The sequence below is a fragment of the Rosa rugosa genome, chromosome 5 (assembly GCF_958449725.1).
Source record: "Rosa rugosa chromosome 5, drRosRugo1.1, whole genome shotgun sequence".
In the NCBI taxonomy this organism is placed as follows: Eukaryota; Viridiplantae; Streptophyta; class Magnoliopsida; order Rosales; family Rosaceae; genus Rosa; species Rosa rugosa.
Window position 1 is genome coordinate 6,436,740 of NC_084824.1, and position 24,086 is coordinate 6,460,825.

Here is a 24,086-nt window from a genome sequence, read left to right on the forward strand (position 1 = left end):
TTCGAGCTAAATTCTAGCTGCTGTCCCTAAAATAGGAACCACAACACAATAATACGGTCTGTATATGAATCGTAGAGTATATACTAGTTTAAAAATAAAAGAAATCATATTGCTCGATCATTACAAATATATAGCTAGCTAGATTACTATATCATCAACTTGGGGAGCTACAATCTACATACATAGCCTCATCACTGCGCCCTAGCTACTCCTAGCCAGAATATTAGGTTTGGGACCTCATCAAAATTAGAACTACCGCATATTCTACTTTAAGTGGGACTATAATTGGCTTTCTTTTAAGAGTTGGATACTCTTCAATCAATCCCTACCCGTTCATTTCTTACCATGTGAATAAATCGCGGATTATATTGGATATGGTCATTACTCATTAATGTGAAAGTTAAAGTGAAAATATCTCTCAGGTTCGTTCATAAGTACCTTTATTGGTGGAATGACATAATGTCCCATAATATACTTTTCTCATTCATATGTTTTTCTTGTTTAGTATGCAAGCAACTTGGCAAAAAAGCAAAGGGCATGTTTAACAGCCATGAGGCATGGCACACTATACTTTACGCCACTGATGAACGTATAATGAAATTATTCATGGTATACTCAATTCTACATCTTTCGATCACATCTTTTAGAACGTCAATTTATTGACAGATGCTTTGGCTAATCTCGATGGTCAGAAAGTTGTTTGAATTATTCGTTCATATTCTCCAAAAGCTAGCAACACTTTTTTTGTTTAGAATTGATGTTTTAAGTATTGATTAAGAGTTTATGTAATAGTTGTTTTCGTTGATTCCATAAAATAAAGAAAAAAAATTAAAATATTAAATTCATTTTCTACTTGGCCCCACCTTTTTATCCCTAGCTGAATGCCGACAAGAAAAGGCTCACGTCCCCCCCCCCTCGCAGCGCACATTAGCAAAAACCACCACACCGCCCCACCACGTGTGCACCAAGCAGATCCCCCCCCCCCCCCTCCCCAGAAGTAAAAACTAAAAAGCGGCCCTTTCTGATTATCTCCCAATCCCCTGCACCGCCGCCCCACCGTAACCCACCCTCCAAACTCGGACCACCGCATGATCCCCCCCCCACATCCAACGGCCCACAATCCCCCAGGCAGTCTCTAACCCCCCCCCCCCCCCCCCCCCCCGAAAGCGACAGCTACAACGTCGTCGCCGCCACTCTGCTCCCTCAGACTTTCGGAAAGTGGAGAGGATGAAACTCGTTAGAGCAGCTGGGCCCCACCCTGACGCCATATCGCTTAATATATATGTAAGAAAAAAACCTCGGAGATCCCTGAAACGAACAAAAAAGTTGATGATCTATATATATAACAGAAAATATATAGATAGAGAGAGAGAGAGAGTCAAAGTTACAAGCTCCGAGCACTAGTCCAGCAGCACCAAGCCATTGTAATTGTTAGTTACTACTTACTACTATTATTATTTACTGTGCCCGTGTGTTTCCGGCGATCGTGATCACCCGGTAGTGATTGCGGTGGTTGTGGAAGTGAGAACTGGGACAGGTAAGGAGGAGTAAAGGAGGTCTGGAATTCAGTTTTTTGGGATAAGGGCTTTGGTATTAAATGCTGAAACCAATTCTATTTATTAGGCCACAAGCCAAAACTTCTTCCCGTTCTACTCTCTTTTTTTTTTTTTTTTTCTTTCTAGTTTTACTTTCTTTATCTCTGTATCTGTCATCAAAGTATCACTGTGATTTTGGGCTCGGATACCCTTGATCGTTTTTAATTCAACTACTACGACGGAATGTTTTCTCTTTACCTAAGGTTTCACTTCGTCTTTAACTCTGTTTCCTCTGTTTTGAATTTAATACTGGGATTACGATCTGAAAGTTGTGTAAAAGGGTATTGTTTTTGTTTATATATATATGTATTAGCTGTTTTGAGTCTTTTGCTCTCAATTCTGGAGCTGATTGTTATTGTTCTGGGTTCTGGGTTCTGGTTGTGGGTGCAGTTGGTTCTGAACTGAGGCAGAGGAAGCTGCTGTTCTGTGGATTACTTACCAGATTCAAGGTACTGTCTTTTCAAGTTTTTATTTTTTGTTGTTGTATGATTTAATATCTTCTGGGATCTGATTTAGATCTTTCTTATTCCTCCATTTTTACTAGTTTTCTTCCCATCTGGAGAGATTCGAGTCTGGGTTTTCACTTTTCCCTCTGTTTGTTTATTCATTTCTTGTCTGAATTCTGCTGGGTTAGATCTGATCAGTTTTGTTTGATTGACAAATAGAAATGGTAGTGACCGGGAACAGGGAAAGGTCTTTGATTTCAATATTTTACTAATTGTTTAGCTCTTTAAAGTCTGTGGAGGCTGAGCCTCCCTCAAAAAAGTCACAACCTTTTCTGTTGTCTTTTTGGAGTCCACGGTAGAGTCTGTCCACTCTCTGCCAAAAACAATCAGCCTCTGAACTGATTTTATGTCTCCCTACTATTATCTTTAACATTGGTTTTGGGGTTTTTCATTGTTTTACTTTTGGTGGAAAAGAAACAAAAGAACTTCTGAGATGTTGGTTATGTATCCAGATTTTGTAGCTGGAAAAAAAAAACTATTATTTTTTCTTTTTCCTTCCCAGAAATTTCCAAATAGGTATTACTTGATGAAAATGTTTTTGATTTATTATGTTGTGTGTGAGATGGAAAACTTTGTGTTTGTGGGTGGCATTTTGTATTTTGTATTTTTTTTTTCGGTTTTGTTAACATATCAGGGTGGTCATCTTCTTTTCTTTCCATGGGTCTTAGACTGCTCAGTTGTAACCCACCATTACCTAATACTTTCCTTCAAAACCCACCGTTTTCTATTACTTTTTCTTCATTATGAAGAGCAATAATGTAGTTGTGGGAGCTGGTGATTATTATTTTTCACTAAACTTCTATTAATTATTGCTGTTGAGGCTCTAAGGTGGTTATCCAGCAATGTTTGAATTTCATGTCTGCTTTTGATGCATCTTTCAGATTTTTCACTAGTTTGTGATAAATCATATACACGTTCATAGAGCTGCATGAATCATTGAATCTTGTGATATTTCCTATAACTAAAGCGTTACTGTCTTCACATGTTATTCAAACTTGGTTCATATGGTTGGTATCTAACAAATGCAATGCATTTTGATCAGCAGGCCAATTCTTGAAAATATCCCCTGCAGTAGCTTGGAAGCTTTCTTCTGCACTACAGAATCCATGTAAACATGAAACTCGGTAAGTTCTTTTATAATCTTGAATTGCATCAAGTTTTAGTTCTCATGTTTCTGTCTCCATTGAAGTTTCATAATTTTTTATATATTTGAGAATATTTTCATAAAATAGATATTGAATCACTTACGACTAATGTAGAATGCTGTAGCCTTCTTTCCCTCATTGACTGGCGTGGGGGTGAGTTTTGCTTTTAAAGTAAATAGGCACCCCAAGTCTTCAGGGGTTAGAGTACTCCTTTTAGCATCCACTTGGGGTTGTTCTACCTTTGCAAACCTTTTAAATCTTCCTCCTGTTGTCGAGTTCTTATACTCATATTAAAGAAATATCATTTACTGCAGAGAGGGAACCGGTGTTTGGCCAATTAAGTTTAAGCCACAAGCCTGATTATAAACCTTTTGATCACAATGAGATTACTCTGAATTCTGGGGGATTACAATCAGCAAATTGGATTGGGAAGGAAAGTCAGACCAGGGTTTTGTTTGATTCGAAGGACAATGAGGAAGATGCTGTTCAAAATGATGGAATTGACTTGACTGCATCAAGATTTGATTGTTCAAAGAGTGTGGATGATTTGGAAACCTGTAATGAAGGTGAAGTTAAAGGTTTTGCGCCTGAAAAATTAGAATCTTCAGGGAAGCAATCAGAATATTATATGGACAAAAGTGTTACAGAATGCGACTTGCCAGAACTGACGGTTTGTTACAAAGAGAGTAGTTGCAATAATATCAAGGATATCTGCATAGATGAGGGAGTGCCTTCCCAAGAGAAGATCCGGTTTGAGACAGACGTGGATGAGAAGGCATTTTGCACTTATTTGTCTCCTGATAAGGATCAGAAACACCTACTGCTTGAACAACAAATGGACATTTTTATGACCATTCCAGATGATTTCAAGTCTTCTGCACAGAAATATGATGTAAAGAAGGATTTTGTCATTGCTTGTGATGCCAAGGATCTGGTGCAGAGAGAAGAAGCAATGTATGATGCATCAGAGAAAACTGCAATTGATGTGTCCAGAGACATGATTTCCCCTGAAAACTTGCGAACACAGAATTTGAACTCCAAGTCCTCTAGTAAGGCCAGCAATGAAGCTGTACAAGATACTGTTCAGGTATACACCTAAACTTTTATTATTGCATAATTTACTTTAGAAATGTTGTAATGGAAAAGCACTCCCTTTACTTCAAATAAAATGTTTTTCCCAATTCAGACACTATATGGAGTTTTGAGAGTATTGGAATTCAGGTTCCATGGTAGTTTTTTATAGGTTACTGGTATGTTGGTGCTTTTGCAAAGTTAGGAACTGAGATGGGAGTTTTAATATTTGATTAATAAAAATAAAAAGTTTACAAGGTGAAAGGTAAGATCAATAACTCTCTTTTCAATTGGAATTACACCTTTTAATTCTTCATAGCAATCATAACCTATGTTGTGCTTGTCCTTGGTCGCACGGACTGACAGCTCTACAACTCTCTTGCCACCAGCAATAATTTGGTGGAAGTTAGAATTTTAGCTAGATGCTGTGGAAAAGTATATCAATGATTTGTAGAATCTGATGTTAGTTTGCTATGGTTTTAATGCAGATATCGAGTGACAAGGAAAGTGAAATAGCAGCAACTCACAGCAGTGCTTTGGTTTCAGCAAAGGAAGAATCTAAGGATATTGAGAATGGAGCGTTCTTGAAGCGAGATCCTGTTCCTTCAGCTGTAGAACTAAACTGCCATGTTGATAAGTTATCTGACATTAGTGAAGTGGAGAATGGAAGCATTACTGTTTGTTTGGACCGTTCAGCACCTGTATCGATTATTAGATTTCCAAACCTGGATCCTGTCCCTTCCACTGATGGATCAAACTGTCTTCTTGACGAGTTGTCCAACAATTTTAAAGCGGACAAAGGAGGAAGCAGTTCTTGTGGTTTGAACTGTTCAGACATTCTCGGGGATGTCTGTCCCCAAAATGGGTTCAGCAAACATATTGAAACTCAAAATATGTCTGAAGATGATAGTGATGACATATGTGATTCAAAAACTATTTCAAGCAAAGTTCAGCCTTGTTTAGCACCTGTGACTATTGCCAGAGGGGATTGTCCTGAAAATGGTGCCTGTCAACGTCCTGAAACTTCAAATACGTCCATGGTTGATGAAGACATTTCTGATTCAGAGATTGTTTCAAGCCAAGTTCAACATTCTTTAGTCCCTGCGACTATTGCCAGAGACCAATATCTTAAAGAGGGGAATTCTAATGCACAGGATGTTCCGATCCAAGTTCAACATGAGGTGGGAGAGACTAGTTTCTCCGCAGGAGTTCCTTTCTCGACCCTTATAAATTATAAGGAACCAATACCTTATTCAGGTACACACAATGCTTCGAGTGAAGTGCAACATGATCAGGGGGAATCAAGTTTCTCTGCAGTACGTAACTCATTGAGTCTTATAAATAGTTCGGTACCAATACCTTATTCTGATTCAGATGGATTCCTTCTTCAACGTGATCTGGGAGATTCGAGTTTTGCTGCAGTAGGTCATGTCTCGAGTCTCATAAATAGTTCGGGACCAATACCTTATTCTGGCAGTATCTCCCTTCGATCAGACAGCAGCGCAACCAGCACCCGCTCATTTGCCTTCCCTGTGTGAGTTACACTCAAACTTCTGATCTTTTGTATACAAACAGTTTTTAAGTTTCCCCAACTACATGATTGACTCGTTGACATGTTTTCTTTGGCATGCAGTATGCATCCGCATGAACCATTCAGCAGTCCGGTGAGAATGGCAAAAGCTGACCGGAAGCTTTTGCGTAAACATAAGGGTTGGAAGCGGGGTATTTTCTGCTGTAGTTTCTGAATGCCTCTATGTCCTTAGTTTTAAGTTGAATATATGCAGCCCAAAATATTATTCGTCAATACATACATCATGCTCTCTGTCTTGGGATGTAATTTGCAGTAGGATTGTAGGTATTTATGCGTGCACTCTAAGGTCTAAGCAGTATCTTATAATTTTTTCATTTTCTCTCATTGGTTTATTTTTGCGTGTCAAAATTATTTAGTCACTGTAAATCTATTAGATTGCTGAGTTCTATAAGAAAATTGTCCCCAGTGAGCTCCTGGTTTGGTTTATCTTTGGTGGCCTGGTCCTATTTCAAGCCAATTCCTAAGATATTGATTGATATATACAGATTGATTAATCATAAGCAAAAAAAAAAAAAAAACTTGATAAATATATTCCAAGAAGAAAATATTCAAAGAAGTTGCTATCCCTGTAAAAATGAAAGGTATACGTACCTTCTGGCTCAATTGGAATGACTGGATTGCTGCTAATCTTCTCCATAAAGGATGTAAAAGGCTTTCCTTTGACTGGAATGAATTCTTCATCATTGTTTGCTGGTACATTTGGAAATGGAGGAACAAAGGCATCTTTGAGGCTCATTTCACTTTTCCTCATAATCCTAAAAAAATTATTCTTCAATATGCCACTGAGATTTCTATTTTTTTTTTAGAAATAGATAATTTCATTACTTATCCATGGTCAGAAGGCACGTACATCATAGGTTGTCTCATACCAACAGCATTCGAATGGCACAAGCCGCCAAACATATGACAGGTGACCCTCATTGTAAACAAATGCGCACAATTATTAAAGTGCTTAAGCAAAGAAACAAACTCCAAACTATCTAAGTTCTTGTCATGACCACCCTAGTCGCCTAGAGACCTCAATTGGTGTACAACTAGGGAAGTCAACTTTCATAGCCCCAGACTATACCTCAATTGCTAGACACAAAGAAAGGAAAGCCTAGAGCTTTCCTTTGCCCTTGCCTGAAGGGCCAGCTTCTGGAACAGGCTTAGCAGAAGGATAGGTGAGTCGTAAAGGAGTTATCCCAGCCTTCTTTTGAGACCGAGGGCCTTTATTCTTACTGCCAAGTGGTCGACCCATCTTCTTCTTCAGTTTAACAAGAGTAAAATCATCCTCTGCTTCGACTAGGCCGAGGGCACCAGCCTGTAGTGTTAGTAACTTGCCACCAAGAATAGTCTTGAACTTCTTCGGCGAGGGTACACTCGCTTCCTCATGAACTCTCTTCTTATAGGTCAAAGTTGGCTTATCCACAGCTTGTTTGGGGGCAACAATCAGGTCCTCAGAACTAGGTTCGGAAGAAGTGCCGGAAGCCCCCCCAATAGTTTGATCCTGCAACACAGATTCAAGCATGCCTTCTAACGCTGCCGTGATGGGCACGGTAGTCTCCTTAGTAGCAGGACCAGAGGGCGATCGCTCCAGTCGCCGAATGACCGGCTTCCTCTTCTTCAGCAGAGTAGAGGAAGGCAAAGGCAAATCAATGTTATTCTGAGCCGAGAAGGAGAAGCCTTCACCGGAGATAGGAGGACCTCCACCAAAACGCAAAACCCTAGGGGTAGAAACCACGGCATTGGGTTCCTCACATTTTGCACCAGAGTGTGTAACCAATCCACACTGTGAGCAACGACCCTTAAGGTGTTCGAACTGGAATGTCAGTGTAGGTTCAACACCTGTGGCCAAGAAAACTCGACGCTCCAAGAGAACAGGTTTAGAGATATCGTGAGAAAAAAGGATGCGGACGATACCTTTGCGAAATTCCTTCTTGTCATAATCAAGGTAGCCTCCTAGCAGATTTCCGACGAGAATGAAGTTGTCTGGCTCCTCATAGAGGGGAGGGATACCAGAAACCCTAACCCAGATTCTGATATGTTTCAGAGGGACGTCCACAATGGCTAGAACGCCATCATATTCCTCCAGGCAGACCGGAGCACGATCATAACACCACACACCACCCTTTAGAACCTTGTTCCGATCCCGAACAGATCCAAAAGAGAATAAGAAGCGGTTGTCCGCGCGTTCCTGAACCCTAAACTCCTTGTCCACCAGCCACGTCCGGAGAAAGTGAGCCTTGAAGGCGGAGGGATCAACTGGTTTCCGGGTGAGCGGCTTGCCAAGAAGAAAAGATTGAGAAGACCTGCGAACAGGCCCTCCTCCAATCCTTCCCAGATCTGGAGCTTTTCCTCCATCAGCAAGTGCCAGAGAAGCGGCAAAGCTAGCAGTCACTGCGTCGATGGAAGCCATGGAAGGTGGAAGAACGTTGAGAAGCACTGAGAGGTGACAAAGATGCCGCCTAGGGCACTAGAGGGTGAAGAGAGTCGCTAGAGTTGAGAGAAAATCTCGCTAGATGTTGGGTGCCACTGAGATTTCTATTGCTTCCAAGCCTAGTATTGATAATAGGCCTCGTCAGTTTGTAACCCTTCAATGGATGAAACCTGCTGCAAACAATTTCAAATTGAACATTGATGGTTCCAGATCTTATGCAGGAGTGATTGGAGGTGGTGGTCTCATTAGGAACAGTTCTAGTGTTTGGATTAAAGGGTTCACTCACAGTATGGGAGTTGGTGAGATTGTCGAAGCTGAAGCTTGGGGCCTTTACATTGGCTTAAAGCTTGCCCTTGATCTCCACATTAAAAGATTGGAAGTTGAAAGTGATTCGGCCATTGTGGTAAATCTCATAAATTCTGGAAATATTCTTGGGACTCTTATTGCCAATTGCAGAGATATGATACAAGAGTTTGATTTCTGTTCTATCCACCACATCCATAGGGAACGGAACTTTGCAGCGGATATTTTGGCAAAGGATGGTATTTAACTTCTCTTGGGAAACAATTTTTTGGGATCAACCTTCCCCTCATACAGTTTAGACGCTCCTTGATGATACTGCTGGCAGTGACCATACTAGAGTTGTAGGCTCTAACTTCCTGCTCTCTAGTTAGTTTCCTTTTTTCTTAGACCCTTTCGGGCTTCCTTGTAACCAAAAAAAAAGAAGAAGTTGCTTCCTGCTGTTTATATTGGGCTTCACGATGGCTTCTGGGCACCGGTGAATCCAGGTAGGAGGAGAACGTAAGGTTTTCTTGATAGTGATTAGTGAAGGCAAGATGCTAACTACAATGTATCAAAGAAGCTGTACGTAATATATAATTTGTTAAATATTTTTCCCTATAAAGAAAATTCACCCTTGTTTCTCGGGCTACATGCTGGTTTACTCGGTAATGTTGAAAACTTATTTCAATGCCATCCAACTCTAAAAGTTGGCATACATGAAAAATATGGATTCATGCACTAAATTAGAAGAAAATTACTAGCAAATTTTTTTTCTTTCTGTTGGGGTTAATATATTCCAAGAAGAAATACAAAGAAGTGGCTTTGGTACACTGTTTAAATTGGGCTTTGGGTGGCTTTTGAGCAGTGGTATACACGAGGTTTTCTCTAAAGTAAAGGCAAAATGTTTGATAAAATGTCTCAAATAAACTGAATAAGCGTTTTTTTTTTTAAATGAAGATAAGATGTGCGATAAAATGTCCAAAAATTATAAAAATAGATAATTTAACATATTTTCTCACCTTAGTGAAGAAATTAACCACACCATTCCTTAGTTGGTTTGCTTGTAAAAGTTGGCATCATTGTTGACATTGCATACATTTATTGATTTCAATGCTCTAAGGCAGCTAGCCCATGAAGAAGAAAGAATTTATGTAAGCTACTAATTGCATTGTTATGATTCATTTGACATACGAGGTGGCCTTTGCACCTTTTGAGCTATGCAGAAGTTGGGATTCTGATACACAGAATCAAGAACATGTCATAATGAAACAGTAGAATATCTTTCTTTCTCCCCTTATGGGCAAGAAAGGGTTGTGCTAAAGTTGAAGCTAAAACAGGTATTAACATTTTGCCATTTTGGAGTGATGGAGAAGTGTGAAATTAAACATTGTTGTTATAAAAAAGAAAGGGTCCTACATGTATAGTAGTGTATAGAAGGTGACAAAACCAACCCAAATGGTGTGAAACCCTTTAAAAGGGGAAAGCATGTATAGAATAAATATATACAGACATTTCCATCTACTCAAGTGTTTTGGAACTCTAAGTTTTGTGCTCTGTGTATTCCTCCCATCTCTCCTCCTTTTCTCTGTGAATTTCCAACCAGTACCAAGTACTTATAACACTGAAAGAAGCTAGCTAGTCTACTCATTCACAATCATCTCAGATAATTCAGATAGTATGGAGCTGGTATTCTCCACCAGTGTCACTATGCTATGCATTCTTCTCTCTACTTTGCTAACACCTTGTGCTTATTCTCTGCAAATTCATGTGCAGCCATGGAGTAAAGTAGCTGGTAATCCTCTCTCTCTCTCTCTCTCTCTCTCTCTCAAGATGAAAATGAAGTCGTATTAATTACGTTGTTGCATTTCTGAGCAGCCAAGAAAGAAGTTCAAGTCTCTCAGTTCCATGCATTGCCAAGAAAGCTTCGACTCACTGAAATAGAAGCTACTGTAAGAACAATCATAGCTCTAGCTTCCTCAAACATATCTTTTCTCATTAATTCGTCATCGGTTTTTAGCTAGGTTCAACTCAGTATATCACTTCGTAACTAATCTGTTTCCGTTCTATGTTCTGAAAAACAGGTTGTAGGACAAGAAGGCCAAGATTCAGCACCTAATCACAAAAAGCAGCCGAAGCAAAATGTTCTAGCTGCAGGTATGTAGATTAGCATTCGAAAAACTTGTTCATGATCTCTAATGATGTTTGCTCATGATGAAAATATGTTTAGGAGGGATTCAAGTTTAAATTTTCTGCGGTTAGCCAACTGCTCTCTTGGCATGAATAGCTAATTAATAAGATAGCTACAGCTAGGAATTTCTTAAAGGCGTGCAATTCTATGTAGTTAATTAATTTAGTTTTTCCAAGTAATTAACTAAGAATGTCATTTAGTCAATGATCTACAGAAGTAATTTATTTTTATATATCAGTCACGTCCACATTGACCTAAATCAATTTGAGTGATGAACTAAAACCAATTAATCTCTATGACTTCAGGTACTAAGCCATTGATCCATAAAGAAGAAGAAGGTGTAGAGGTGAAGCACAGAAGCAGTTCAGGGACATGGCAGGAATGGATGGAGAGCAACGACGAGGACACATCGGCGTTCTTCACAATGGACTATTCCAAAGTCAGAAGACGACGCCCCATACACAACAAGTCCTTGAAGCCAAAGGGCGTTAAAGTTGCAGCAGCAGCAACTCCATGAAACATGCATGTTTCGTCTCTAGCCTGGATCAGAAGTAGTACACAGACAAAACATAACTGCTGCGGATACACACATTACTGGTTAATTTTGCAAAAAGTAAGGTTATTGTAATTAGGGAACTGAGGGATATGTCTTGCAACCATCTATTGTGGCCGACATTAGGGAGCAAAGCCCAAGATTTGCTTGGTTAATTACTAACTAGGAGTAAGGACCCTACTTATTCGTTCTAAGCCTTCTTGTGTTGTGTTTGTTCACTAGTAATCAAATGTGGGCTACAAACCCCAACATTTCGTAACGCGGTCTCTCTTACAACTTACATTATTTTTATAACTATAAGCTTAATTATAATTATAGTATAGTATAATTAGTATTATAATTATTAGGTGTAACCTAACATTACGTGCTTGATTATAGTAAACAACATTGTTTTGTAATACAAGTGGGTGACAATCATCCTTGGTAGACCCGATTCCTATAGCACGGTACATTTTTCACATTTACATATGTACTTATTTACACTAATTAGACTAATTAATTAAGCTAGCATGCAATTCTTAAGTGATATATTAAAGGAGGTATGCATACATTTGAATATTGGCGCCCTAATAGGGAGCGTTAATTTCGAGTAATCTTGACCTTCTTTTTTTTTTAATTAATAGAGGATTAGGCGATATCAGCCATTTGTTAGAGGTCATTGCGCGAGGCGCTTACCCTCCTCATAAGAGGAGAGGATCGCTACACCCGGAAACCCACCGCCCATCCCCCCATTTAATATTATTAAAAGAGAAAAAGAAAATACAATAAAGGGAGAGGGGGACCAGACCAAAACCTCTCCTGAAAAAAGAAGAATACAATGATCTAAGATTTGAGATGAAGAAACTCAATTGAAAACTATAAAGGCCTCCCAAAAGAAAAACCCAAAAGCAACTGATCTTCTCCAGCCAAAAATATAGCAGCAAAAGAGTAACGTAACGAGAGCACCAATTTCCATACAAGCACCAACTACATGGGAACCATAAATGTACGTAGAAAGAAAATCCAACAGTAGCCAACATTGATGTCCCAATTGCACGAAATGAACTTATCATTACTTGTAGCCCCTTCATGACATGCTTAAAAAATATTTCCATCAAGTCCATGAAATACAATCCCGTTAACCGCATTGATAGGGATAACTCAATGAATCATAATGCAAAGGTAGTTAGATCACTGGAGGTGCGGAAGCAAACCATTGCAATGAAGAATAATTTAAACCCAAAATTGCGATAGAATATGCAATCATGTTACCCTCATGATAAATATGAGAACATCTAATCTCCATACCACGCATTTGGGTCAAGCAATTAAGCCAACGAGTCCGTAAAGACCATGGAGGCTCAAAAACCTGAGAATAAATACATTGAAGAACACCCATTGAATCACTTTCCAGCCAGAGATGATACCATCCACTTCTAAAAGCAATATCAATTCCAATGATTACCGCAAGAAGGTCTGCAAAAAAGAGAAGTTTGAACCCCCAAAGCTTGACATAAGCCACCCTGAAAAAGACCATTAGCACTTCCAGGGGCGGAACCAGGATTAAAAGTTGGGGGGGGGGGGGGGGGGGTGGCGGGGGGGGTCCAAATGTAAAAAACACTCTTTTTGTCATCCTAAACATAAAATTGAAGTATAAAAAGAACAAATAATTAACAGTAGTTAATGTCTTTTTACAACCATATTGAAGTTCTTGCCGGATCAAAATCTATGTTTGATATATATCTTCTAAAATTAAATATCAATCAAATACAAAAGGTAAGATTAAAGGAATTCATATATTGAGGTATGGTATTAAAAGAGAAAGGATAGATTATATAGTGGTGGGGTTGCGTTCAAAACTTCAAATATAGTATAGCTCTAATAATCAAGGTATTCATGATCGGCAAGGATCAGCTAATTAAGAAAGTATTCAATTGGCAGGGGTCCGGACCCCCCAGACCCTTATACAGTTCCACCACTGAGCACTTCTAAACACTCCACCACAAGCAGCAGGCCTTGAATTTCCCTTAGCCAGACCGTCTGCATTTAATCTTGATCTGATTATGTTAAAAGCATGATTTTGACTTAATTTGAATGTTAGATATATGAAGTCATGAAGAGATGTCAGCGGAATTGTGCGAAGTTTTCTTTCTTATTATGTAGTTAAGTGATGAGTAATCTAGGTAAATCATATTTTTGAATATACCTGTATCTCACATTATGTACGTGATGGCTGATATATATATATATACAGCCCTTCTTGGGTGCGGACGTCAGCACTTTTTGCTTCAGTGCGGATTTCCAGTTTTTCCCCACTTTCCGATCATATTTTCACATCTTAGCCGTTCCGTTTTTAGGTCCTAATGTATAGATCACTTCTGCAAATTTTCAGCCAATTTGATGATCGTTAAGGCATCCAAAACTGCAATTTACCATTATAAACACGAACGGTTCCGGTTCGACAGATTCGGTTCGTTTATGTAAATTGCAGTTTTGGATGCTTTAACGATCATCAATTTGGCTGAAATTTTGTAGAGATGATCTATACATTAGGACCTAAAAATTGAACGGTTAAGATGTGAAAATATGATCGGAAAGTGGGAAAAAATGACAAATCCGCACCTTTTTGCTTTGGTGCGGATATTTCTCAGGTGGTGCGGATATCTGCACCTGAGAAATATCCTATATATATATATATATATATATATATATATATATGATGTAACATCATGCGTTAGTTCTTTTGATCTTATTCAATCACTTAGTTATCGATCATCATGGTCACTCGAGTTTTGCACGGTACATTATAGTCATCTATACTGTTCTTTATATGAGCAAATTATGACTTTGCTTTTAATAATTTCATTAATTTGTTTGCAAACATAATTCTTGTCTGGCAACTCAACAACACAATAAACAAGATAATTAAGACTAGTTTCTTGTGTTTCTAGACGATAATTATTTTTGCATGGTGCCTAAAGGTGCTTAGAAAAGAGATTCCAGCAAAAACAGATCTAGAAGAAGAAGTCACTTTTTTAAACGTTCTACTAGTCTTCACTTGCTCTACTTAATATATATAAGTATTCCAATCAAACTATCAAATTAAAGTAAAGTGAATTCTCAATTCTTGCTATTCAACTATTTAATTGGGAAGGATTATTTCTTCATTCCGGCCTGATAGAGCTAGCTAACGTTTTTGGGACATGGGAACGAGTGGCAAATCAAACACGACTCCAGCTCGTTGTTAAATTGGTAGTGGAAATGACCAGGATTGATGAAAAGCAATGCATATGATGATCGAGTCAAATACGTAGACAAAGTGTACCAAGTAGGCCTCATCAAAAAGCCCGCGGATCAAGTGGGCCGATGGAGGCCCGCCGGCCCTGAGGGCTAAAAGCCCGGCCCGGCCCGTTAAAAAGTCCGCCTCAGTGGGTAGCGGGCCGGCCCGCAAAAACCCGGCCCGGCCCATAGGCCCGGCCCGCAAAAGCCCGTAAAATATTATATATATATATATATTGTGTTTATATATATATATATATAGATATATATTTGTGTGTGTGTTTATAAATATATATATATATATACACACACATATAGATATATATTTGTGTGTGTGTTTATATATATATGTGTGTGTGTGTTACATATATATATATATATTGTGTGTGTGTGTGTGTGTGTGTGTTTATAAATATATATACACACACACACATATAGATATATATTTGTGTGTGTGTTTATATATATATATATATATGGGGTTTTGTCCATTTACCCCATTTCTAGGGATTTTTTTCCCACTTACCCCATTAAGTTTTTTTAATTATCTCTTACCCAATACACTCTAAGGGAGTCTTCCCTAATACCCCATTAAGATTTTTTTTTTGTTTTTAATTTTTTTTAATACCATTTTACCCCTCACCCATTTGTTACTTAGAGAGAGAGAGAACATGGAAGAGAGAGAAACCATAGGAGACTTCGCCAGAGCCCGTCACAGGCCGCCGGAATCCGGTCACCGGTCAACGGCTGCCGGCCACCGGAATTTGCTGAAAATCTCACCGGAAAGTTTTTTTTGCCCCCAATAGACATCTATTGCCCCCTAATAGAGGGGCAATAGACGTCTATTGCCCCCTAATAGACGTCTATTGGCCCTCAATAGACGACTATCAGCCATGTATTGCCCCCCAATAGACGACTATCAGCCATGTATTGCCCCCCAGTAGACGTCTATTGCCCCCCAATAGACGTTTAGATTACCGAAATGGTAATTAACCTTCCTAAAACTACACAAATAAAACTTTGATTAAAGAAAAAAAACGAGGAGATTACATCAATTCAAAACGTCTATTGCCCCCCAATAGATGTCTATTACCCCCCAATAGACGCTTTAACAGATGTCTATTGCCTCAATTTTAAAACGTCTATTGCCTCCCAATAGACATCTATTGGGGGGATAGACGTCTATATCAACAACAATGTCCGCATCACTATAGTCATATTGAGAATCAAGCAACAGCCTCTCAAATGCTCTGTACTTTGAGAATTGGCCGAGGCAGATACATAGTTACCACTTGATCCATTCGATAGATAAGAAGACGCAAAGCTCAAAGATGACGAAAGGTCATTCAAATGATCCATGGCTCGAAACATATGCAGTTCGTTTAGAAGAAGATACACATGAAAATGAAACTTCAATAAAGACAATATAACTCCATGCTCATAATCCATTCTGGGCAATTGGCACCAAATATACCACATTTGTCTCCCTGCATTTAGCAATAAATTCATTAATTTGATATTTACACATATTCCTCTGGAACAAGACTTTTGACTACGACACTAGCCAATCAAAGCAGATGATGACATACTTCTGCCAAACCAAAGAGTGCACATGGAATTGCCAACTTTTACTACCACGTCATATACTTGCTTGTAAGTTAACCACACATATTTACCAGCCTGCAAACAGCGCCAAAAATTCCTATTAGCTACAAACTTAAAGAGCAAGCCAGATAGCTAGCCATGCACAGGAAAGTCATAGATAGTCTGCAACTATGATATACCTTCCCATTCACAGTCTCACGACGACCAAGCATTCGGTTTCCGGGATTTTTCTCCACCGACATGCTGCAAAATAAGTAAAGGACAGATCAATAAAAATTCATATCCAAAGTAACTTCAGTTTTCAGTTTCCAATTCCCTCACAATACAGAGTGTCGTGCCAAACATGAGAACTGAGCCAACCCATATCCAGAGCTAAACTTAGCTCGAGGACAAACATGACCAGAATTCGGCCGAACAAAAATAACTCATCACGACGGCGGTTGGACGCGGCCGAGCTCACTGGCGAGCTGCAGCGGAATCTGGGCTAGAGGTCAAACCACGCAGGAGTTGGAGATCGGGGAGTGAATCGACGCCGGCCGGAGGTGGAGAGAGAGAGAGAGGATCGACGCCTGCCGGAGGTGGAGATTGGAGCGAATGGACGCCGGCTGGAGGTGGAGAGAGAGAGAGAGATCTAGAGAGAGTGTGTTTCAGATCGGAGGAGAGAGGGGGGTAGGTAGAGAGATCGCAGGCATATGTGGAGTTAATAAATTTGATTAAGGGTAAAATTGTCTTTCTATGTTAAATTGGATAAGGAGGAATAAAAATCTGTTACTGGGTAAGTGAGATAACTTTTACTCATTTTGGGGCTTTGGGTCAAGGACCCTATATATATATATTTGTGTGTGTGTGTGTGTTTGTTTATAAAGTAATAAATATATATATGGAAGGTTGTTATTCTTCTTTGCAATATGTGAAGCTTCTACATGTATATATATATATATGTATATATATATATCTGTGTGTGTGTGTGTGTGTGTGTGTGTGTGTGTTTGTGTGTTTATATATATATATAGAGATTGACCAATCCGATCGGATTCGAAAATATAGTGAAATTGGCTAAATTTTTTACCACACTTATAATTTATTGTAATAAACTCATCCAACGGTCGGTTTTTTCATTTTCTTTGAATTGATAGGGGTTGCTCTTTGGAGTGTATGATATATAAATATAGGTTTATAAGAGTAACTAGATTTGACCTAGTTGATCGAATTCGAAACGAGAACCAAATTGGCTGGATTTTCTACAACCACCATAAAACATTACAATCTCTCCATCGAGCGGTTGGTTTCTCCGAATTCATTTTCCACTTCATGGTTGCTTTAGAATGAACCTAAATAATTTAAATGCAATGTATAAGTCACACAACTTTATGAATAAAATTGGTATAGGCCAATGTGTTTGTAATTAAAATTAATTTTTTTTATCTTATGTCCACGCACATCCATCGATGGAATATATACAAACGTGTTGTGAAAAAATAAGCACGTTTCGCGGTTGTCACGCCATCGGTCAACCAATAAAACATATAAGTGATTACGGTTGACCAATCCGATCGGATTCGAAAATATGGTGAAATTGGCTAAATTTTTTACCACACTCATCATTTATTGTAATAAACTCATCAAACGGTCGGTTTTTCCATTTTGTTTGAATTGATAGGGATTGCTCTTTGGAGTGTATGATATATAAATATAGGTTTATAAAAGTAACTACGTTTGACCTAGTTGATCGAATTCGAAACGAGAATCAAATTGGCTGAATTTTCTACAACCACCATAAAACATTACAATCTCTCCATCGAGCGGTTGGTTTATCCGAATTCATTTTCCACTTCATGGTTGCTTTAGAATGAACCTAAACAATTTAAATGCAATGTATAAGTCATACAACTTTTGGAATAAAATTGGTATAGGCCAATGTGTTTGTAATTAAAATTAATTTTTTTTTTCTTATGTCCACGCACATCCATCGATGGAATATATACAAACGTGATGTGAAAAAATAAGCACGTTTCGCGGTTGTCACGCCATCGGTCAACTAATAAAACATATAACTATATACGGTTGACCAATTGATGCGCTTAAAGCAAGCGCATAATTTAACCCTGAAATATCGTTAGTAGTATAAGCAAATAGGGATCGTTCTATTCCGGGGATTGAGGGTACACCTGTCATTGTCAAACAATTAAAACAATTAAAATAAAAACAAAGTATAATATTCACAAAGATATTCACAAGTATAAACATTTTACACAAAAAGGGGGGATTTTGTTTTTGGTTTTCGAAAATAAATTAAATAAACAAAATAATTAAAATGCAAAAACATAAAAATAAAGCTGGAATGAAAGAACAAAGATCAAAACCGAAACTATGATTAAAATTGATTCAAACACATATGTCAACTAGTTCATAACCAACGAAATTCAAAGCAAAGGTTACAAAGAAGAGGTCGAATTACAACGTGAGATGAAGATGGTGATGAACGAATGATGTGGTGGTCTCTTGAATCTCGAAAGCAAGCTTCAAGGATGGTGGTGGATGATGATGCTCACGGCAATTCTTCTTCTCCCTTGGCCTTGCTTGAATTCCGTGGAGATGACTAGAGGATGGAGAAACTCACGGCTATTCTAGAGAACTTTTCTGAATTTTTTCTAAAGTGTCAATTGTATGGAAGAGAGGACCCCTTGACGTTGTGAATAAAGGAGTATATATAGGAGCACGGCAAACTTGGTCCCCAAGCACATATTTTCTGATTTATTTTCCAAGGAATTAAGTTAATAATTCCACATAGCTTCCACCCAATGAGAAATTGCCAAATAAGCCCTAGTGTGTCATCCAACCAATCACAAAACTCCATGGAGATTCCCTAATATATTCTTGCCGAATTCCCTTGATTATTTTCTGATTTTCTTCTTGCAATTTCGGCCAAAATATACTTAGGGTTTCTAGGAATGAATCTAGACGCCTTTTGGTGCTTTTCTTGATGTCCACACTTTTTCTTTCCATAAAACTCTCCCTAGAATATCTTTTTGCCGAATTCTCTAGGGTTTCTTCATGAATATCACGGCAACTTCCTCCTTTTCCTCTTGGCTTGGACGGCAAGAGTCTCCTAGGGTTTATCTTTCCATTAAAATTACCCTAGAAAATCTCTTGCGTAATCTTCTTTTAATTTCTGATTTTCACGCCATCTCCCTTGTTTCTCTCTTTGGTTTTCACGGCAAAACATCTCTAGGGTTAGGGTTTTGCGTCACAAACCCTAATGTCATGGGCTATGATGGGCCTTGGTCCAATTTGCCGAAAATCCATAGAGTTCTTGGGCTTCGTTGCTTCATCTTCAAGCCTTCTTATTTTCCAACGCAAAACACTTCATTTCTTTCATTTCTTTTCATAGTTGCGTTGGAAACTTCATTGGTAAGCTCTCCTCCATTTCGCAGGGTTTCCTGGTTGCACTAGAAAAGCTTGTTTCTTCATTTCTGCTCAAATGTGTGGCCCGTTTTCTCTCATATTTGTTCGTCTTGATGTTCGCAAGCTCCTCTTTCCATTCGTGCGTTCATTTCCACTTTTTAGCTCGGAAGTCCTGAAAATAGAAACTAGTATGAAAAATAGAAACTTACCTAATTTGAAAAATAGAAACTTACTAAAAATGAAAAATAGAAAGTTACTAAAAATGAAAAATAGAAACTTGCCAGAAATGAGAAATGAAAACTACAAAAATAGAAACTTCCTAAAAATGGAAAATAGAAACTAAGAAAAATGGAAACTTTCTACAAATAGGAACTTTCCCAATCAAAGAATGGAAACTTTCCTAAACAGAGTTTTACTAAGGAAATGACGCAAGAAATGTAAGGAAATGCAGTTAAAACGTCACATTAAAATGCTCCTATCACCAATCTGATCGGATTCGAAAATATGGTGAAATTGGCTAAATTTTTTACCACACTCATAATTTATTGTAATAAACTCATCCAACGGTCGGTTTTTCCATTTTCTTTGAATTGATAGGGATTGCTCTTTGGAGTGTATGATATATAAATATAGGTTTATATTTAAATTATGTAAAATTATATATATGTTTTTAGATAACTATCCGTTGGTTTTCTAATCCTACCGTTGGATCCGTCCGTTTTCTAATCCTACCGTTGGCCTAGTTGGATACCAGTCGTGAGACACTCCTAAATGACCTAAACCTAAACTTAAGCCTCACTCTGTTTCTCACTTTCTCAAGCCTCAGCCTCCTCTCGTCTCTCCACGACTCAGTCTCACTCAGAGAGTCAGAGTCTCAGATCTAAGATTCTGCATCTCCATACCTCCATAGCTCCTCAGCCGCTCAGCCTCGACCTAAACCTCCATACCTCCTCAGCCTCCTCTCGACCTAAACCTCCATACCTCCTCAGCCTCCTCTCGTCCCAAACCTCCATAGCTCCATCGACTCACTTTCTCAGCCATGACTCAGGGACAGTGAAAGAGAGCTTGGAGAAGGTCGAGAACAGCTTCACGGCGAGTTTGATCGAGCAGGTACTGAAACGGAGCGATGTGACGAGTTTGAGTTTCATTTTCAGTTTCTGTTTTGTTTTGTTTTTCTTATCCATTGGAAATTATGGATCGAGGTACCTATTCTTGCACAGATTTATGTTGCTATATATGTTAATTATGTCTTTCATTTTTACAACCAAAATCTGACAGATCTGCAAGTTCTTTGTACCGCATCATCAAGATAGTCATAAGAAATTAAATAGAGCATCCTATATTATTCTTGCATCTTGATGACTTGTTGGAACCGTTTAATTTTGTTCAAGTGAATAATAGGGTTTAGAATCTTGATACTCGAATTTGTCAGTAAATTTTCTTTCTCAGTTGTGCCTTTTGATTAATTTGTTGGTGAGTTGTTTTTAGGTCGAACTTGGCGGTCAGTTTGGTTACCAGCTCTTGTGTCGACCTTGGACTGTTTCCATAAAAAGCTCTTTAGTTCCTATACTTTATTATTATTATTATTATTTTTTCTTAGTTCCTATACAAAGTTCAATTTGTTTACAGCAATTTGTTAACAACAATTTGTTTGGATGCTCATCTTAGAACTATAGAGAGGGACTGAAAACTCATATACCTGTAAATAATAATTTCGAATATGTGTATGTAGCTCATTATCTCTCTTTTGTTTTCTGAGGTGTTAAGATGATAAAGTTCAATTTGTTTACAGCAATTTGTTAACAGCAATTTGTTTGGATGCTCATCTTAGAACTATAGAGAGGGACTGAAAACTCATATACCTGTAAATAATAATTTCGAATATGTGTATGTAGCTCACTATCTCTCTTTTGTTTTCTTAGGAGGTGGTGACTCGGCTTGACATAAAGGCTATGCCGACTTTTTTGGTGATGAAGGAAGGTGCAATTTGTTTTTAGTCTGTGCAATTTGATTGGGTATATACATAGATATCCTGTACTATGTACATAGTTTTTTTTTCTTGTTTTGATTGTGATCTCTTACATTGCAGGCTGAGTAAGAGCAAACAAAGGAATGGACAGTAGCATCTGAAGTTAAACTATAGTGGGTAGTTTTAAAGCTTGAATTGGTTCATTTGAAACTTTGAGTTGCTTGGTGCCTTGCTTTTACTAAAACTTACAGATTAGATATTTGTAATAAGCATGTTCAACTTTATGCAGGGTTGTACCAATTATGCAGGGCTGCTGGCAGATTCTAAGTGTGAGCCTCAATGATGCCAAGTCTGAATGGAAGACAATATGCCTAATTAGGTAAACTCAAATAGAAATTGTATTAATAATTTGCTTTCGTTTTAAGTTGTAAATTGGGGACACTTTGTATTCTGTCTCTTTATTTCAGTACATTAAAACAGTCGTGGGGATGAGCCTCCTAGTTCGGCTAGGTTCCAAACCCCTTAAAACTTTAAAAGGAAAAAAATAGCATCCTTAATATGACCTGAGATGATCTAGAAGCAAGATCTGATATCCATTTCAGCCCAAGACCTTATCAATTAGTTGAATGAGGTTGAGTAAAATTAGTTGTTGTGGACGAGGCTAAATATTGCAAAATAAAATGGTTTGTCTCTGATGATAGTGGTTTTGAAAATCTGAGACTCGCATTATAGAAAAGCCCGGCCCGGCCCGTAAAAGCCCGCAAGGCCCGCCTTATATGGACGGGCTTGGATCCGTTGATTTACAAAGAAGCCCGGCCCGGCCCGGCCCGTGACTATTTAAAAATGTAATTAGGCCCGGCCCGTTGACGAGGCCTAGTACCAAGTGGTGTTGAGCACGTATGGTCTTTCATCTCAGACGTGGATTGTCTACTCTGATATAGAAGTAATTAACAATTTATTTCTTTTTTTATACAAAATTTTTATATGTTTTCCTTTTACTGGAAACTTATTTGCTTTTTTCTAATAAGAATGAGATCGTCAAGTGAAACCATTTCCAGCTGAAAAGGAATCCTCCTTTCAATCTCAAGCCTGCAGGAGACTGTACGTAGCATCCATCACGATTGTTCATTGTTTTAAAATGGCTGTTCTCTGAAGTTTACGGAGTTCGTGAGCATCGTTTTGGAGTTCTCAACATGATATTGATCGTCTTGTTTCTACCCCCTGCCTGCTCCAAATGCATTTGTACGTGATTGCCGACTAGTGTTAATCTCGTTAATCGGTAAATAGGAGGACACCCTCATGATCTGATCCCATTAATCGTGCTCGTAATCGATCTTTTGGCTTTGGACCTCCAACCTAACTGATATTATGATGACGACATTTTTGAGGTTGTTTTTCTATAGTGTTTGAATAATGTTTTGTACCATAGTTGTCTGCATTAGCGATATTGTTGCTATAAACAGGATTAGTAATGTTGTGTGAGATTTCTTTTTGTCTTTTCCATTAAATTTATGTTTTTTTCTTTTTAGTTTTGAATAAGTTCGTGCTTCAATTTAATAATCTTTTACTATAAATCATTTCAGCATTGCTTTCTCTTGTTACAACTAGTGTTCGTACAACTAAGAAGTCTAGAACTAGACGTATGTAATACTTTTTTAACATATATATCATTCTTCCACTTGAAATAGATGTATGTAATACTCTTTTAACATTCTTCCACTTAAAATAAAATGGATTTTTTTTTTTTATCATTTGCCTAATCCAAATCTTCAAATGAAAGAAAAACAAAATTAAAAAAAGGAGCTTCTATATTCATACCTCCCTAATTTGTATTCGAACATCTCACAGTATTTTATACCATTATACTTCCAGTTTTGCCCTTACTGTTTTCTCTCTGCACCTCCCTTCTTCCTAGTTCCTACCTCCACTACTCCACATTATCTGGGTCTTCATCCCAAGTGACTTGTCTCCCCCTCCCAAGTTAATGACTCCTCCACTACTTCCAAATGAAACAAAGCAATATGTTTAAACATTTATGCCCATCTTATAAGATCAATCATGAGCTCAATTTGGCTGACTTCTCAAATTGGATGTCCAGTACCAGTGCTAATGAACTTTTTTTTTTTTTTTTGAATAAATAGCTGGTGCGGCTGCCCTCAAGCCTTGCTAATAAACTTGAAATATGAAATTCTGCAAATAGAAAATCATTTGAAAACTCAATTCGTAGATAGACGATTGATACATGAGATAGAGTTTTGAGACTTTTTCTTTTTTCTTTTTAAGTTTGCAAGGACAAAAAGTAGGATTTAAAAAGGTTCAGAAATGAAAGAAATCAAACTATGAGAGGTATGAATAGGAGCTCCTAAAAAAGAAAAGAAAAAAAATAATTAATGGAAGAAAACGACAGGTCAAATTGGTTAACGACGTGACGTTAAAATAAGCGCGTGGGCGCTGAGCTCTCATTAGAGTAAATGGCACCAAAGCGACGTCGTGGAGATG

At 38.2% G+C, this 24,086-nt stretch overlaps 2 protein-coding genes across 8 annotated transcripts; both read left to right on the top strand.

The window, feature by feature from the left end:
• Positions 1-1,260: 1,260 nt before the first annotated feature.
• Positions 1,261-6,334, top strand: LOC133709175 (uncharacterized). 7 transcript variants are annotated; one of them, XM_062134833.1, is made up of 6 exons: positions 1,261-1,284; positions 1,986-2,044; positions 3,147-3,225; positions 3,561-4,333; positions 4,806-5,851; positions 5,951-6,334. In XM_062134833.1, exons 3-6 carry the CDS (start codon positions 3,216-3,218, stop codon positions 6,060-6,062), a joined length of 1,941 nt encoding a protein of 646 aa, XP_061990817.1. In that variant the 5' UTR covers positions 1,261-1,284; positions 1,986-2,044; positions 3,147-3,215; the 3' UTR covers positions 6,063-6,334. The 7 variants fall into 7 exon arrangements, with proteins under 7 accessions (XP_061990817.1, XP_061990815.1, XP_061990813.1 ...); XM_062134831.1 differs by lacking the exon at positions 1,261-1,284 and adding an exon at positions 1,299-1,537 and having other exon boundaries at positions 3,144-3,225; XM_062134829.1 differs by lacking the exon at positions 1,261-1,284 and adding an exon at positions 1,299-1,537.
• A 3,814-nt stretch (positions 6,335-10,148) lies between these two features.
• On the top strand, positions 10,149-11,586 carry LOC133708432 (uncharacterized). The gene is made up of 4 exons (XM_062133892.1): positions 10,149-10,401; positions 10,485-10,558; positions 10,691-10,763; positions 11,103-11,586. Exons 1-4 carry the CDS (start codon positions 10,287-10,289, stop codon positions 11,312-11,314), a joined length of 474 nt encoding a protein of 157 aa, XP_061989876.1. The 5' UTR covers positions 10,149-10,286; the 3' UTR covers positions 11,315-11,586.
• Positions 11,587-24,086: the final 12,500 nt, after the last annotated feature.

What these genes read in the sequence shown, in the direction of transcription:
- LOC133709175 (XM_062134833.1), top strand. An exon ending in CTGTACAAGATACTGTTCAG is followed by an intron (nt 4,334 to 4,805) that starts GTATACACCTAA and finishes GTTTTAATGCAG; the next exon opens with ATATCGAGTGACAAGGAAAG. An exon ending in CGCTCATTTGCCTTCCCTGT is followed by an intron (nt 5,852 to 5,950) that starts GTGAGTTACACT and finishes TTTGGCATGCAG; the next exon opens with TATGCATCCGCATGAACCAT.
- LOC133708432 (XM_062133892.1), top strand. Translation starts at nt 10,287, where the DNA reads ATGGAGCTGGTATTCTCCACCAGTGTCACTATGCTATGCATTCTTCTC. An exon ending in GCCATGGAGTAAAGTAGCTG is followed by an intron (nt 10,402 to 10,484) that starts GTAATCCTCTCT and finishes ATTTCTGAGCAG; the next exon opens with CCAAGAAAGAAGTTCAAGTC. An exon ending in GCAAAATGTTCTAGCTGCAG is followed by an intron (nt 10,764 to 11,102) that starts GTATGTAGATTA and finishes CTATGACTTCAG; the next exon opens with GTACTAAGCCATTGATCCAT.